Consider the following 15382-nt stretch of genomic DNA (forward strand, 5'->3'; position numbering starts at 1 on the left):
GAGGGAAAAGTCTTCCTTTATCATTTACTTGAGAATGTCTGAGACATTCTCAGCTAAGCGTACAGGGTGTGTGAACTGCAGCTGCCTTGAAACATGGACTTACCAGTAACCAGTCCAGTGTGATTTGTATTTTGATTCAGTTGTGTAGAGATTGGAAAATCAACAAGATGTTGCTCTAACGGTATGTATTATTTTGAAAAAAATAACAATTGCTATCCCATAATATAGGGCATAGACTTTGAAGTTAGGCTGCTGAGGTTCAAAGCCTGACTCCATATTTACTACTTGAATGACCTAGGGCAAGTTCCTTGTGCCTCTTTTTCCTCATGTGTAAAATGGTGATAACAGAAGTACCACCTGATGGGGTTGTTGTGAAGATTAAACATTATAATATATGTAAAATGCCCAGACCAGTGCCTGACACATAGTAAGTGCTTAGTAAAGAGGCACTCTCATTGTATCATATTGGCCAAGTGATCAAGAAAGAAAGGAAAGAAAAAACAAACTACTGATTGAGATATACTTTAAACTTCTATGCTTGAGTTTTGGTTATTTGTTGAATTACCTAATATGAGAATGGTGTCTTTCTTTCAAAAAAACATTAATTAATTTTTTAAAATTAGGAGTTTGTGTGGTCATTTAAAAATCATATTTCTAATACCTTTGACTTTGGGCATTAATTTTCTTATTGATGAAATGTTACTTCTGGAAAAAAAGGAGGGGGTATTTGGTAGCATAAGATAGGACCTCATAAGCAAGATATTAATTAAAATCTAGTGGTATAGAGTCTTTTATCACAGCATGACAGGTGTCTCTCTCTTTGGGCTGATGTTCAATGCTCCAATAACATCCAGAGGAACCTCTGTACCTCCTTTAGGAAAGGCACCCATGTTTAGAAAAAATGTGGGTTTGGATCACAGACCTGGGTGCAAATATAAGTTCTGATTTTTAATTATGTAACCTGCCTTGAACCATTTATTTGAATTTTCTGATCATCACCTTCTTCATCTCTGAAATAAGAAGAATAACAATTGTTAAAATGTCTCGCAGAGCATTACTTCCCTCAGAAATCAGTTTTAGGTTATTGCCTGTGTGTCTGTGTTAAATTCATGTTATTCCCTCTACGTCCTCTATCTAGAAGGTGCTGTCCTACTTTTCTCTGTCCTCACATTTTTTCTTATCTTTCAAAAGCTAGTTCAGATATTATCTATGTATGGATTCTTTTTTCTACAGCTGCAAACCACCTTGGCCTCTCCTTTCTCTGAGCTTCAACTAGAATTTAGTACAGTTTCGTACTGATTGCTTTCACAATCAGACTGAGGGTTGCTTACATGCAAGGTTTTGGTCTTACCCATATTCTGCATCTCCTGCCATACCTAGCACTGTGTGGGGATGACGTCTTAATACCTTGTTTGAATTTTTCTACATAACTACTTCTCTCATCCACTTATTTAGCATGTTTAGAGATTTCAGGCTTTGAAATGCTCTTATGTTGGTATAAAGGAAATACAGGGAGCTAAAGGATAATTACCTAGAAAATACATTTCTTGGGAGCATTTCATTCTCCAAGTGAGTGGTAACTCATCAGACATGTATGCTGTATTTAGGGTTTATTAATCCATTCATATTCAAAATATATCTGGATGTGAATAGATTTCAAATCAGTGTATACTAACTAAATTTTTATTAAACTGATGGCTTTATTAGCATAGATTTATTCACTTGTGTTCTGAAGTTTTTTGTTTTTTGTGTTTTTTTTTTTTGCGGTACGCGGGCCTCTCACTGCCGTGGCCTCTCCCGTTGCGGAGCAACAGACTCCGGATACGCAGGCTCAGCGGCCATGGCTCACGGGCCTAGCCACTCTGCGGCATGCGGGATCCTCCCGGACCGGGGCACGAACCCGTGTCCCCTGCATCAGCAGGCAGACTCTCAACCACTGTGCCACCAGGGAAGCCCGTGTTCTGAAGTTTTACTTTGATATCCATACTTCCTTTTTTTCAGCCTCACGTTTGTCCATGTGGTATTTTTTAATTCCTTAAATACCCAAATATGCTTTAAATCATGAATCTGTTCAAAATAATTTGGAAATTATTAAAACTTATTTCTTCAGTTGCCAAGATAATCTCTCCCTTTGCTTTTCAGAGCTCCCTATGGGAAGTCTGTAGATATGTGGTCAGTGGGCTGTATTCTTGGGAGGGAGTACATGGCGTTGGACTCTAATACTTTACCATCCACTTAGATATTGCGAAATGTGAGTTGGCAGAGGGAAGGACAGAGCATCTGAATAAACTTGACCCTTTCCCCTCATTTTATTTAAAAATGTATTTGTTAATTTAGGAGCCTGTTTGCCTTCTGTTCCAACTTACATAAAGGAAGGAATTGAAAACAGGTCATTCAAAGAGTATATTAAAAGCAATAATAGAACATGTGTCCGAATTCATTATTTCTACTTCTGTAGCCTTTCAGGTACTGGCCTTTTTCTCTTTTTTTAACTTCTCTAATTTTCAGGAGTAAATGATATGTTGTTGTGAAAAGGGTGTAAGAATTGTCTGTATAAGCAGACAAATTCTGTATGAACTCTGTTATAACCAAATTATTTGTATAAGTAGACAAGACTGTATAAACTGAATAAATAGTTTCAAATTTTTATATTTTGTTTTGTTTTACATGCTTCAGTGTTGTCCGACTAGATTTAAGTATCATCTTTCACTTGTGAGTTTTCCTGTCATTTAACACCCAATCCTATTAATCCCTACCTCAAATACATAGACACCGAAAGTAATATACATGTGAAATAAATTTAACTTTGGCACTAGGGCAGTAGCTTCTGCTCATCTGCTACCTTCTCCAACACTCAAAGCACATGCACACACATACCCTTACCTACGTGCTAATACTTCTGTCATGTTGTTGTTACAGTTTCCAGCTGTTAACCATCCTCAGTCATTGGAGAGAAGATACCTTGGAATTTTAAATAGTGTTTTACTTGACTTAATGAAGGTAGGACAAGTTGATGTTATCTGTACAAAATGTCTTTTGGTTTGTGATTTCTCTTGTGTCTATATATGACCATAGCCTGCTTTTATGAATTAAATGTTTTGTTAATAGGTGTATAGTGGTGAATAATGGGGCACTGTGTCATCTGAAGAGGCATGCAATTTATTTATTTATTATTTTTTTAACGTCTTTATTGGAGTATAATTGCTTTACAATGGTGTGTTAGTTTCTGCTTTATAACAAAGTGAATCAGTTATACATATACATACAGCCCGTTGCAGTTTATTTAAAATTGCAGAAGTATCTGATATTATTACATTCCGTCTAGACAGGACTATGAGATACCTAAATTAGATTCCTAAAATGGACAGAATAGTAACAATCTAAATATAAATAACGAGAAATAAATCATTTAAAAATTTATCCAGCACTCGAGCTGCTCAGGCATAAGGTTTTAAGACAAATCTTAAAATGAATGTTGAAAGAAAAGAGATTCTAATATTTTTTGCATATTCAAGGCCTCCCATAAGATTATTTTATCAGCGAACCTAATTCTCTTTTTCTAACTTGATTTCTCTCCCTCTGGCTCTTCATTTGACAACTGCAAAATCACTGCTACTACCATGCCTGAGTGTTCCTCCTCATGCTGGTGCCCCTGTGCAGAAGGTCTTCATGCTCTGGACTACTGAAAATGTTCTCACAGTTTTTTTTGGTTTTTTTAATAAACTCCTTTTTAAAAAAATATTTATTTATTTATGGCTGTGTTGGGTCTTCGTTGCTGTGCGCAGGCCTTCTCTAGTTGTGGCGAGCGGGGGCTACTCTGTTGCGATGCATGGGCTTCTCATTGCGGTGGCTTCTCTTGTTGCGATGCATGGGCTTCTCATTGCGGTGGCTTCTCTTGTTGCGGAGCACGGGCTCTAGGTGCGCGGGCTTCAGTAGTTGTGGCTCGCGGGCGCAGTAGTTGTGGCTGGCAGGCTCTAGAGTGCAGGCTCAGTAGTTGTGGCACACAGGCTTAGTTGCTCCGTGGCATGTGGGATCTTCCCGGACCAGGGCCTGAACCCGTGTTCCCTGCATTGGCAGGCGGACTCTCAACCACTGTGCCACCAGGGAAGCCCTCTCACGGTTTCCTATTCAAGCTTTTCTACCCAAGTAGATGGCCCCTTGAGTGAGAACTACTTTTTCATATTTCTCCAGTTTTCATTGCAGCCAGCCAGTACATAAGCAAGTGCTAGTTATTTGATAGTAGACCTTCAAAAGATACTTCTTGGGTCTTCCGTGGTGGCACAGTGGTTGGGGGTCTGCCTGCCAGTGCAGGTGACACGGGTTTGAGCCCTGGTCCGGGAGGATCCCACATGCTGCAGAGCGGCTAAGCCTGTACGCCACAACTACTGAAGCCCGCGCGCCTAGAGCCCGTGCTCCTCAACAAGAGAAGCCACCCACCGCAGTGAGAAGCCCATGCACCGCAACAAAGAGTAGCCCCCGCTCGCTGCACCTAGAGAAAGCCATGCACAGTAACAGAGAGCCAAAGCAGCCAAAAGTAAATAAATAAAATAAATTTATTAAAAAAAGAAAAAAGATACTAGTTAATGGATCAATTTTATTTTCTGCCCGTTCAGTCAACTGTCAAAAACAGAGGAGTTTACACTGTGCACAGGACCTTTAAAGGCATACTTAGCACAGTTGGAAATTGCTGAGCAGCACTCTCAGAACTTTGCTCTGCTTTAAAACTATGTTAATCTGTGTTCAGAGGAGCCCTGTGTAAATAGGTGTGGGGGCGGAGGTGGGCGAGGGGGTGTGGCCTTTGGGAAAGGCCACTTACCATATAACCTTTCTTAGAGATTCACAATATTCATTAACTTATAAAGGCTTTCAGAAATCCCACAGTAAAGAAACATTTCCCAAATTTAATTAAATACTAAATACTTAAAAAAAAAATAAAATGCTACAGCACTAGTTCTTCTGAACACAGATTGAGAGATACTATTTAAAAAATCCTCAAGGCTCTTTAAGGTTAATTAGGCATAAATTATCTCTTAAATCATTTGCGTTATGTCATATGTTCTTTCACACAGTCAGTGTTTATTTATCAGGGCTTTGATTAGTTGGTAACTTTTAAAATGTAAATAGAGTAAAATAGAAGAACTGAAATACAATTTCATGTTTTCTGCCTTTTGTCTCTTTTAGTTAAAAATAACTGAACTTCTTTTGTTAAATCATTACCAAATGTAATTACCAAGTATCAGCATAGCACCTGGTAAACGCTAACACAGATAAAAATACGAAGATAACCTGAACCATTATGCATTTACACCAGTTTGAAAGTTGAACAGTTGAATTCCCATTCATTTAATATATTTACCCTCAAATTTCTTTAATGTTAAATAAACATTTTATTGAAACGTATATTTAGAAGGTACACAAATTATAAATGTACCTCAGAGTAAAACTTTATAATGTAAATGTATCCATGTAACCCCACCCGGATTGAGATACAGGAAATTATTAACACCCCGGAAATCTCTTCATGACCCCTTCCCAGGTGCCCCTTCCCACTCTTGGAAACCAGGACTTTGACCTCTATCACCAAAGGTTAATACTGCCTTGTTATTATTGAATGTTATATAAATAGAATTATTCCTTTTGTGTTTTAGCTATTTTTGAAAATGAATTTGAAAAATAAATAGTACCATTTATCCTTTCATGAAGAAATTTATTCTCTATGCCATCCCCTAAAGCAGATTTGATAATTTTGTCCATATATAAATACCTAAAATGGCCGTCTCATCCTGCGTCTGTTTATACATATCAGCCATTTTAGTGGGGATACAAGTTACCAGAATTAATCAAAGCTCCTAATAATATAAAGAATAGCTACAATAATTATATGGGCTCTATTTTAGTTAAAATTGTTTTTTCCCCCAAATACTGAATTTTGAAACTATTTACTAAGTTTCATACTTTCCTCATAATGACCTCATCCTTCCAGGTGTTTGAAAATTAACAGCTGTGTTCATAAATATAAAAATAGTTCATTGTATGTGCAGCAATTTCTACCCTTGTTAATCTTAAATAAATGAAAATAGCACTTTAATGCTAGTAGATGTTTAGCTTCTAAAAGGTCGTATGTACTTTAATTTCCTTTGTTTTTAACTAGTACCATACAGTTGAAACCATTTTGATATTAACTGCCTTAACTGCCAGTAAGACCAAAATCATTTCATATACCTCCACAGTTTTTGTTTTCTAATAAGGAGAAAGCATTGAGATAATTTTAGAGTTGTGTCTGAGTCAACATAGGATAGGATACAATAGGATCAGAATTCAAATTTTCTGTGGTGCTAGGTTGAAGGTGGTTGTCTGAAATTGAATTCTGGCTTATTGAGAACAAATTGAGGTTTGTTCTCACTGTTCAGTAGTGGATCACAAAGAAATTGACTGTGGGCAAAGCCAATGAAAGTGAGCTAGAGACGCATTTGGGAATGCTGGAATTTCACCCTTTTTCCTTTCTCTGAGGGAAAATGCCCATCACTCAAAAGAACAAATGTCAGTGTGCTCTATTGAGTTGTGTTAGGTTATGTAGATTATGCTTCTTTATGTATTTGCCTAACTTGTCAATAAAACTCAATTAATTTTTAAAATAAATTTATTTATTTATTTGTTTATTTACTTATTTTTGGCTGTGTTGGGTCTTCGTTGCTGCCTGCGGGCTTTCTGTAGTTGCAGTGAGCGGGGTGCTACTCTTCTTTGCGGTGCGCGGGCTTCTCATTGCAGTGGCTTCTCTTGTTGCAGAGCACAGGCTCTAGGCACACAGGCTTCAGTAGTTGTGGCACATGCGCTCAGTAGTTGTAGCTCACGGGCTTAGTTGCTCCGTGGCATGTGGGATCTTCCCAGACCAGGGCTCAAACCCATGTCCCCTCCATTGGCAGACGGATTCTTAACCACTGCACCACCAGAGAAGCCCCAAAATCAATTAATTTTAATAATGATTCACCTTTTAAAATCTTGTCCAATTACTAATCAGATAAATAATGTTAGAAGAAAACATTTTAGTTGTTAAAAAAATTAGTACTTTAATAAAGAACACATACAAATAAATTAGGAAAATTACACAAATAGAAAAATATGAAAGGAAGGAATATAAGTAAACATAAAAATATTCAACCTCACTATTAATCAAAGATATGAATTAAAACAGCTGTGAGATACCATTTTTTAAATAGCTAATTTACAAGTATGTGCTAAAAAGAATGATAATGCCTATTATTGATGAGGGTGCCAGGAAATTGGTAGACTCTCAATTGCTCAGAGAAGTACTATTTGAGACAACCTTCCTAGGGGGTAATTTGGCAACACATAGAAGATAATCCTTAAGGGTTTGCATACCTACCAGTTCCCTATCTGGGAACTTATCCTATGCAAGGGATCATGGATATATGCAACGGTTTCAGGTGTACATCACAGCATTAATTATAATAGTGCAAAGTGGCAGCCACCTAAACATCCAACAATAAATCATTAAATAAATCATACCACAAACTTCCATGTAGTCATTTAAAACATGTTGTAAAGTTATTTGTTGCATCATTGTTCACAATATTAAAAGAAGGAAAACAAAATGCTGCCTAAGGTACATCTAAAATTGAGGCTGTTTACTGATATGGAATGATCTCTTAAGATCTAATGTTGAGTGGAAAGAAAGCTAAGTGCAGCCTATTGTGTGTATGCTACTGTTTGGATAAAATAAAAGGAGCAGATAGAGATATGTACAAAGTACCTATGGAAGGATTCACAAGATGCTGGTACCATGGGCTGCCTCCAGAGAGGAGGACAAGAAAAAGATGAAGAATGTATATTCTTTGATATTAATATATACTTATTTAAAAATATATTTTAGGGAATTCCCTGACATGTAGTGGTTAGGACTCCATGCTTTCACTGCCGAGGGCTCGGGTTTGATCCCTGGTCAGGGAACTAAGATCCCACAAGCTGCATGTTGCGTCCAAAAATAAAAATATATTTTAGATGTTTAAATTATGTTGTAAAAAATATTTTTGATTAGTAAGTGAAAAGTACAGTATACAAAACTTATTTGTATAATATAAGCCAGATTTTAGAAAAGAAAAAATATATACATGATATTTTTTAAAGGGCTGGGAGGGCATATTCCCAGAGGACAACAATGGTAAGGTTATGGGTGATTTAGATAGTCCTTTAAAAAAATTTTTTTTGGACTAAACTCTGTTTGCTAGATATTCTGCAATGACCACGGATTTCTTTTATAAGGAAAAGAAATACGGTTTTTATTACAATTTAAATTTGACTTTGTGATGTTCTTTCCAACCCTAACTTTATTTCCTAAGAATTTACTGAAGTTGGACCCAGCTGACAGATACTTGACAGAACAGTGTTTGAATCACCCTACATTCCAAACCCAGAGACTTTTGGATCGCTCCCCTTCAAGGTCAGCAAAAAGAAAACCTTACCACGTGGAAAGCAGCACTTTGTCTAATAGGTAAATATTCCCTTTTAAGGAAATACAGATGCAGTATTGGTCTTACAAGTAGGTGGAGGAGGTGGCTGCTTAAATGATGCAATTAGAGAAAAGAAGGAAAGCCCTCCTTATTCAGAAATATCTTTCTTATGCTTATTGCATGATTCAGAACCATAATTAAAGAGTTGTGTGGGTCATAAAGACTTTATCTTTTACAAGATTTTCCAAGGGAAACCTATGCATTCCCTGGGAAAGGTAGCATGGGTTAGCAGCTAAGGGGGTTTCTGGCCTCATAAGCTAGAAGATCCTGTGTACATGGGACCCAGGGGTGATTCCTGGAGGAAGAAGGATGGGTGAGGGCAAAGGGATTCCTGAAGGGAGCGGAGGATGCCAAACACAGGTGGGTGGGAAGGCACCTAGGACAACCTTTGCAACTGAACCAAGTAGTTCTGGCTCCATAGCAGGGGCTTGTGTTTTTGTTGCCCTTGTCTTTTAATCATTGAGTTGAGAAATTAGTTTTTCATAAGAATAAGAATATAGAAATAGTAAAGTTAGTTTGGTAGATAGTGATTAAAATGGATGCTTTCTAATGTAATTTTCAGCATAATCTTTAAAAAAACATCTATTTCCTGGGGCAGGGGAAGCAAGGAGGGGCACAAGGAGTTGGACCCTGCAATCAGGTTCTCTCCCCAGAAGTGACATTCCTTAATTCTGTTGGCTGCATTTTCAGGGGCAGGTCCTTCCTCTCCTTGTCTTCCTTCCTCTTCCAAGAAGCTGGTCTTGTCATCTAGCATTGCTTAAATTATGGAAGATAGGAAATAGTTTATCTTATCTACTATTAGAAGAGAAGTAGAAAACAATAATTCTTAATATGAAGCTTTTCTTATATAAGTTTTTTCCCATATCCCCCCTTTCTCTCCACATAGAACAATTATTATTAATTTTTTTTTTGTGGTACGTGGGCCTCTCACTGTTGTGGTCTCTCCCGTTGTGGAGCACAGGCTCCGGACGCACAGGCTCAGTGGCCATGGCTCACGGGCCCAGCCGCTCCGCGGCATATGGGATCTTCCCGGACCGGGGCACGAACCCGCATCCCCTGCATCGGCAGGCAGACTCTCAACTACTGTGCCACCAGGGAAGCCCTGAACAATTATTTTTAACCAATTGGAATTTTGAAAGCTTAAGACCTGGTACTTTTTAGATCTGTGAGTGCATCTATAAATAAGCAATAACCATTTACCCTGTATTTTCTCTGCTTAACTGCGATGGCGTGATTGTGTTTTATAGCTGTTCTCTATTTAAAATGAGTGGTTTGGTCATTGTTTCCCTCACATCTTATAAAACACTCTTACCTGTTTGTTTTCAAGGAGGCCTGGGAGCAGATTCAAATTCTATTTCGCCAAGTTTGTGTTCACTTTGTTGTCAGTTTCCATGAGATCAGTGCACTAAGGCAAGGACCAGTATTCATCTTTCAGTTGCTCCTTTGAGTTTAGGAGGTTCACATTATGCCTGTGTCTTATCTGGGGTCACTCCCAGTTCAGGTGCTTTTGTCTCCCTTCTACCTTGATTGTCACTTGACTCCTCTAGTTTACATTTGCAAAGAAGAAGGATCTCAATAGAAAGTTCAGTAGACTGATGATAAATTTTTGATTTGTGCTGTAGTGATGGGTGGTATAACCATACCATAAAAGGAGGCCTGTGTATTCATCCTGTAATGACTCACTTGGGAGAAATCCCCATGGGGGTCCATGGCTCTCCTTGGGAACCCTCTTCAGGCATCTGTCAAGGAGGATGTGTGTGGCCATGAGGATACGGTTCATATAGGTTTTTGAGGAGTCCTACAAAATCTCCTTTTGAAGCAGATGAGAATAAAAATTATAAGTAAATAAAAATCTCTGGAAGAATTTGTTTTCAGGTCTTGACACTGTATTAAATATATTAAAGAAACAGTCCTAACTGGTTTCTCTAGGAAAGAAACCATTAGCTCAGTTTACACATATCTGGAAATATTTCTGCTCCACGCTTGCCTACGGTCCATATTTCCTCCATGGAAGCTCTTGTTGGGGACACTAATTCTGCACAAACCATGGCTCCGTTGGACTTCCTAGCACCATTGTAGAGATGTTCAGGGCACCATATCGTGTTGGTGCCCTGCCTTGTCCCTGAGACACACCAGTATCGTCATACACATATCCTCACACACCCTGTCTTCTGTCTTCCACGTTCATGTCTCTGTAGGAGAAGCAGTGGACTCTGCATTACCTAGCCCTTGCCTAAGTCTCCTTCAGACTCTCCTGAGGTTCCGCTCACCTTAGACATGGTGGGATGGTGCTTCATCCTGCCACACACTGCCCTCTCAGCAGTCCTGCTTCGCCAGTCTTCCCCATAAAAATGTAGTTTTGCATCTTTGATGTTTGGTTTGAAAAGTTATTTTAACTAGAAATTAACCATCTATCTATCCATCCTGCCAACCATTTAAGAAGGGTTTATATATAAAATCCTCTTAAGTGGTTCGCAGTTTAACACAGATTCCTTACAGTTGTGTGTCAAAGAGATATATGGAATTTCTAAAGCAGTTTTTTATTGTGCTTTGGCAGAGCTCCAATTTGAAGACAATATGATGTCCTTTCGATGTAAGAGTTGTGTGCAGAGCTCAGTGGCTTCAGATTAATACCAAGACAGAAACTTTCAGAATAGCGGTTTAGGCACTTTGTACATTTATGGGAAACCTAACTCTGTGACAAATGTTTCCACCTTAACTTTATAGCCTCTCTTTTCACATTAGAAATTATATCTTATGTTACTATGAATATGTTCTTCGTAACATACGTAGGTTTGTGCTCCACATTGAGAGCAGTGTTTCCAAGAGTTTCAAAAGCTGTAGCAGCTATCTTCACTCTTCTCTACCCTTTTCTGGATGTCCTCTTTGGAGCTTTGGACATTTCACAACATCTGCATGAGTTATCTCTGCGATTACCCTCTCTAGGCCTGAAGGAGAAAGAGGAAGAAATAGGGTTGTGAGAGTCCAGGGGAGCCAGGCAGGGGAAACCACCCTGTGGGAGCTGTAATCTAGAGGCACAGCTATGATCTGAGTCAGGGAGCCACTGCCGGGGGAGACAGCCCCCAGCCCCTTGCACTGCTAAGCCCAACTGGGAGTTAGGTGACAACGGAGGCTGGGTGACACTCTTCAGTGTTGGGTTCCCCAGACCCAGGCTGGGGCAGAGAGGAATGGAGAATGGACTGGGGGTTGGGCACGTGGGAAATAACCAACACACTTACATCTATTTATGGGTGAGACTGTCTATCATCATTTGGGTTTTTTGAGAAGTTGCTGAGATATTTTAGTTACCAGGATGTAAGTTGACAAACAACTCTAATGGTTTAAAACCTGACATGAGGACTGTCCTCTATAGATCTGGAGATAGACTCTGTTAACATCATTTAATTTTGTAATTTCTTTCTGAGTCTGCCATTTAGTTAGCTCATATTTTTCTTTTTTAAACAAAATTCACATTTTATTTAGGTTGAAATAAACCATACAAAATTGATTTTCTTCACCCAAAATAACAGCAATATCTTCTGTATTATTCCTAGATAAACCGTAAAACACTTATTTTTGTAGGTTTTCTAGGTTTTGCTTGTAAATCAAGATGAGGCAGTAGATACAGTCACGGAAAAAGACAGAAGAAGACAGACAAATCAGTTGTCAGTATCCATGGCCTCTGATCCTGCCAGTTAGCTCATATTTAAGTGACCTTATTTAATGTTGCAATTTTTGTGACCCAATTGGGAGAGATATTAGTAAGTGCGTTTTGGAGATGAGGCCTTCCACACTATTACAGGCATGCTTGATATCAGATACTTTTTAACACTCCTCTGCAAGGTAGGAGGAAAGGATGAGGGCCCTTACCTTTGATGCCTGAACGAGTGGATTCTCATAGACAAAATAGGAAGGCATAGTTTCACAGATTACCACTCTACAGGGGAAAAAAATGGGACTTTTCCTCTAATTAGTGTGCAATGGGAACAAAACTCTCCCAGATCAAACCGTCTTTAGCAATAGCAATTTATGCAGCAAATTTTTTGGAATGCATAGTAAAAAGGGAATTGTGTAAGTTATTGTTCATTTAAAAGCATTCTTACCTATCTCAAACCACAATTTGGTCCTTTAAATAGTTACAGTAGAAAAAACTGACCTTGCTGCGATGTCAGCTTCAGCTTTCAAATAGAGGACAGGGTTTTCCTCAGGATTTATATTTTGTATTTTAAACCAAGTAGGAAATGAAGCTTTCAGTCCTAAAGATTTCAGTCCAGATGAAGCCTCAGCCCATTTGTAATAATGAAGTGTGAAATGAAGAAGAGAATAAATTGTGTCTTTTGGAGAGAAATTACCTGTTTAGATCCCTGTGATCCAGTTAGAGACATGCTCCTGTTTAGTGTACAGGAGGTATCTGACACTGACATGCCCCGAGTATTGCTGCTTCTCTAATACATAAACGTTGATCATCCTGTTTTCCAACAAACCTCACTAGGCAGTTCACACTTCTTTTCAGAGTATCATTTTCTTTTCTTGAGTACCTTGGTAGGATTCTCATTCGTTGATTATACAGGCTAAAGACAAAAGACATTGGTGCTTGTGTGTATGTGCTGTGAGTGTGTATCTCTGAGGCAGGCTGTGAGTTTTACAAATAAAAACGAAGCTCAAGGAACACAGTGATCTGCAAGTCTAAATGTCTCCTTCTGATGTTCAAGCAGACAAAGAGTCATAAAGAGTTTGCCTATAGCTCAGCCCTCTTCTTCTTTGCAGGCTTTCTACAGTACACACGCATGTGAGCACCAACATAGCAAAAGCATGTTTGCCCAGATTATCAGTTAGAAGCTGTGTTGGCAGTAAGTTAGCTGAGCATTTAAGAATGCCAAAGCACTTCATCAGGACCAGTGCTTTGTGGCAGAGTGACTTGATCTAAGCAACTTAATTCTTATTGATAGATTACATGTTATTTATAGTCACATGTTTGAGAGAGTTACTGTTTTTAGTCTTTGCAGTGTTTTAGGTATTTGTTCTTTTTTGTTTTAATGATACTTTTTGTGCCTCTGCTCTTGAGGGAAACTGATAAACTTCTTTCGTTTTTGACATAGAAACCAAGCCAGCAAAAGTGCGGCTTTGCAGTCTCATCACAGATCTAACAGCAAGGACATCCAGAACCTAGGTGTGGGTCTGCCCCGGGCTGACGAAGGTCTTCCTGCCAACGAAAGCTTCCTGAACGGAAACCTTGCTGGAGCTACTCTTAGTCCCATGCACACCAAAACCTACCAAGCGGGCAGCCAGCCTGGGCCTACCAGCAAAGATCTGACCAACAACAACATACCACACCTTCTCAGCCCAAAAGAAGCCAAATCAAAGACAGAGTTTGATTTTAATATTGACCCAAAGCCTTCGGAAGGCCCGGGCACGAAGTACCTCAAATCAAGCAGCAGATCTCAGCAGAACCGGCACTCATTTATGGAAAGTTCTCAGAGCAAAGCCGGGACGCTGCAGCCCAGTGAAAAGCAGAGTCGGCATAGCTACATCGACACCATTCCCCAGTCCTCTAGGAGTCCTTCCTATAGGACCAAGGCCAAAAGCCATGGGGCATTGAGTGACTCCAAGTCTGTGAGCAACCTTTCCGAAGCCAGGGCCCAGATCGCAGAGTCCAGTACCAGTAGGTACTTCCCATCCAGCTGTTTGGACTTGAACTCTCCCACCAGCCCAACCCTCACCAGGCACAGTGACACAAGAACTTTGCTCAGCCCCTCGGGGAGAAATAACCGAAGTGAGGGCACTCTTGACTCACGCCGAACCACAACCAGGCATTCCAAGACGATGGAGGAGTTGAAGCTGCCCGAACACATGGACAGCAGCCATTCACATTCGCTGTCTGCGCCTCATGAATCCTTTTCATATGGGCTTGGCTACACCAGCCCCTTCTCCTCCCAGCAGCGTCCACACAGGCATTCCATGTACGTGACCCGGGACAAAGTGAGAGCCAAAGGCTTGGACGGAAGCTTGAGCGTAGGGCAAGGGATGGCGGCCAGAGCCAACAGCCTGCAGCTCTTATCACCTCAGGTACAACTTAGGACCTTGACCAGATCTGTCGGCTCATCATGGAAAGGTGGTGTGGGGATGTGATGGGGTCAGTGTGCAGTTGTCCCTACTGCAGGAGGTCATACTTTCTTGATAGGACACATTTAAGGAAGCAATATTTGAAGGACTAATCTGTTAAAAAAATTTTTTTTAGTTACTTAAGCTAATTGTTGAGTACTCAACGCAGAAAGCTTTTTTTCAAAATCCGTTTTCCTTTCTTAAATGTTCCTTTCTGGCATATTTTGTTCATATTTTGTACTATTTTTTTCATTAATTTTTTTATTGAAGTATAGTTGAATTACAATTTGTTAATTATTGCTGTACAGCAAAGTGACTCAGTTATACATATATATACATTCTTTTTATATTCTTTTCCATTATGGTTTATCACAGGATATTGAATATAGTTCCCTGTGCTGTACAGTAGGACCTTGTTGTTTATCCATTCTGTATATACCAGTTTGCATCTGCTAATCCCAAACTCCCAATCCAACCCTCTCTCACCTCCCTCCCCCTTGGCAACCACCAGTCTGTCCTCTATGTCCCTGATTTTGTTTCTGTTTCATAGATAGGTTCATTTGTGTTGTATTTTAGATTCCACATGTAAGTGATATCATATGTTATTTGTCTTTCTCTTTCTGACTTAATTCACTTAATATGATACTCTCTGGTTGCATCCATGTTGCTGCAAATGGCATTATTTCATTCGTTTTATGGCTGAGTAGTATTCCATTGTATATATGTACCACATCTTCTTTATCCATTCCTCT

At 39.3% G+C, this 15382-nt stretch overlaps 1 protein-coding gene across 3 annotated transcripts in view; it reads left to right on the forward strand.

The window, feature by feature from the left end:
• CDKL5 (cyclin dependent kinase like 5) overlaps positions 1–15382 on the forward strand; it is a 182385-nt gene that overhangs the window by 143897 nt on the left and 23106 nt on the right. For all 3 annotated transcript variants that reach the window (XM_033427877.2, XM_033427878.2, XM_049704726.1), the window contains 3 exons: positions 2920–3000; positions 8358–8509; positions 13628–14594. In XM_033427877.2, coding sequence (XP_033283768.1) covers positions 2920–3000; positions 8358–8509; positions 13628–14594 — 1200 coding nt within the window. The remainder of the gene's footprint in view (positions 1–2919; positions 3001–8357; positions 8510–13627; positions 14595–15382) is intronic.

This window comes from Orcinus orca, chromosome X (assembly GCF_937001465.1).
Source record: "Orcinus orca chromosome X, mOrcOrc1.1, whole genome shotgun sequence".
Taxonomy (NCBI): Eukaryota; Metazoa; Chordata; class Mammalia; order Artiodactyla; family Delphinidae; genus Orcinus; species Orcinus orca.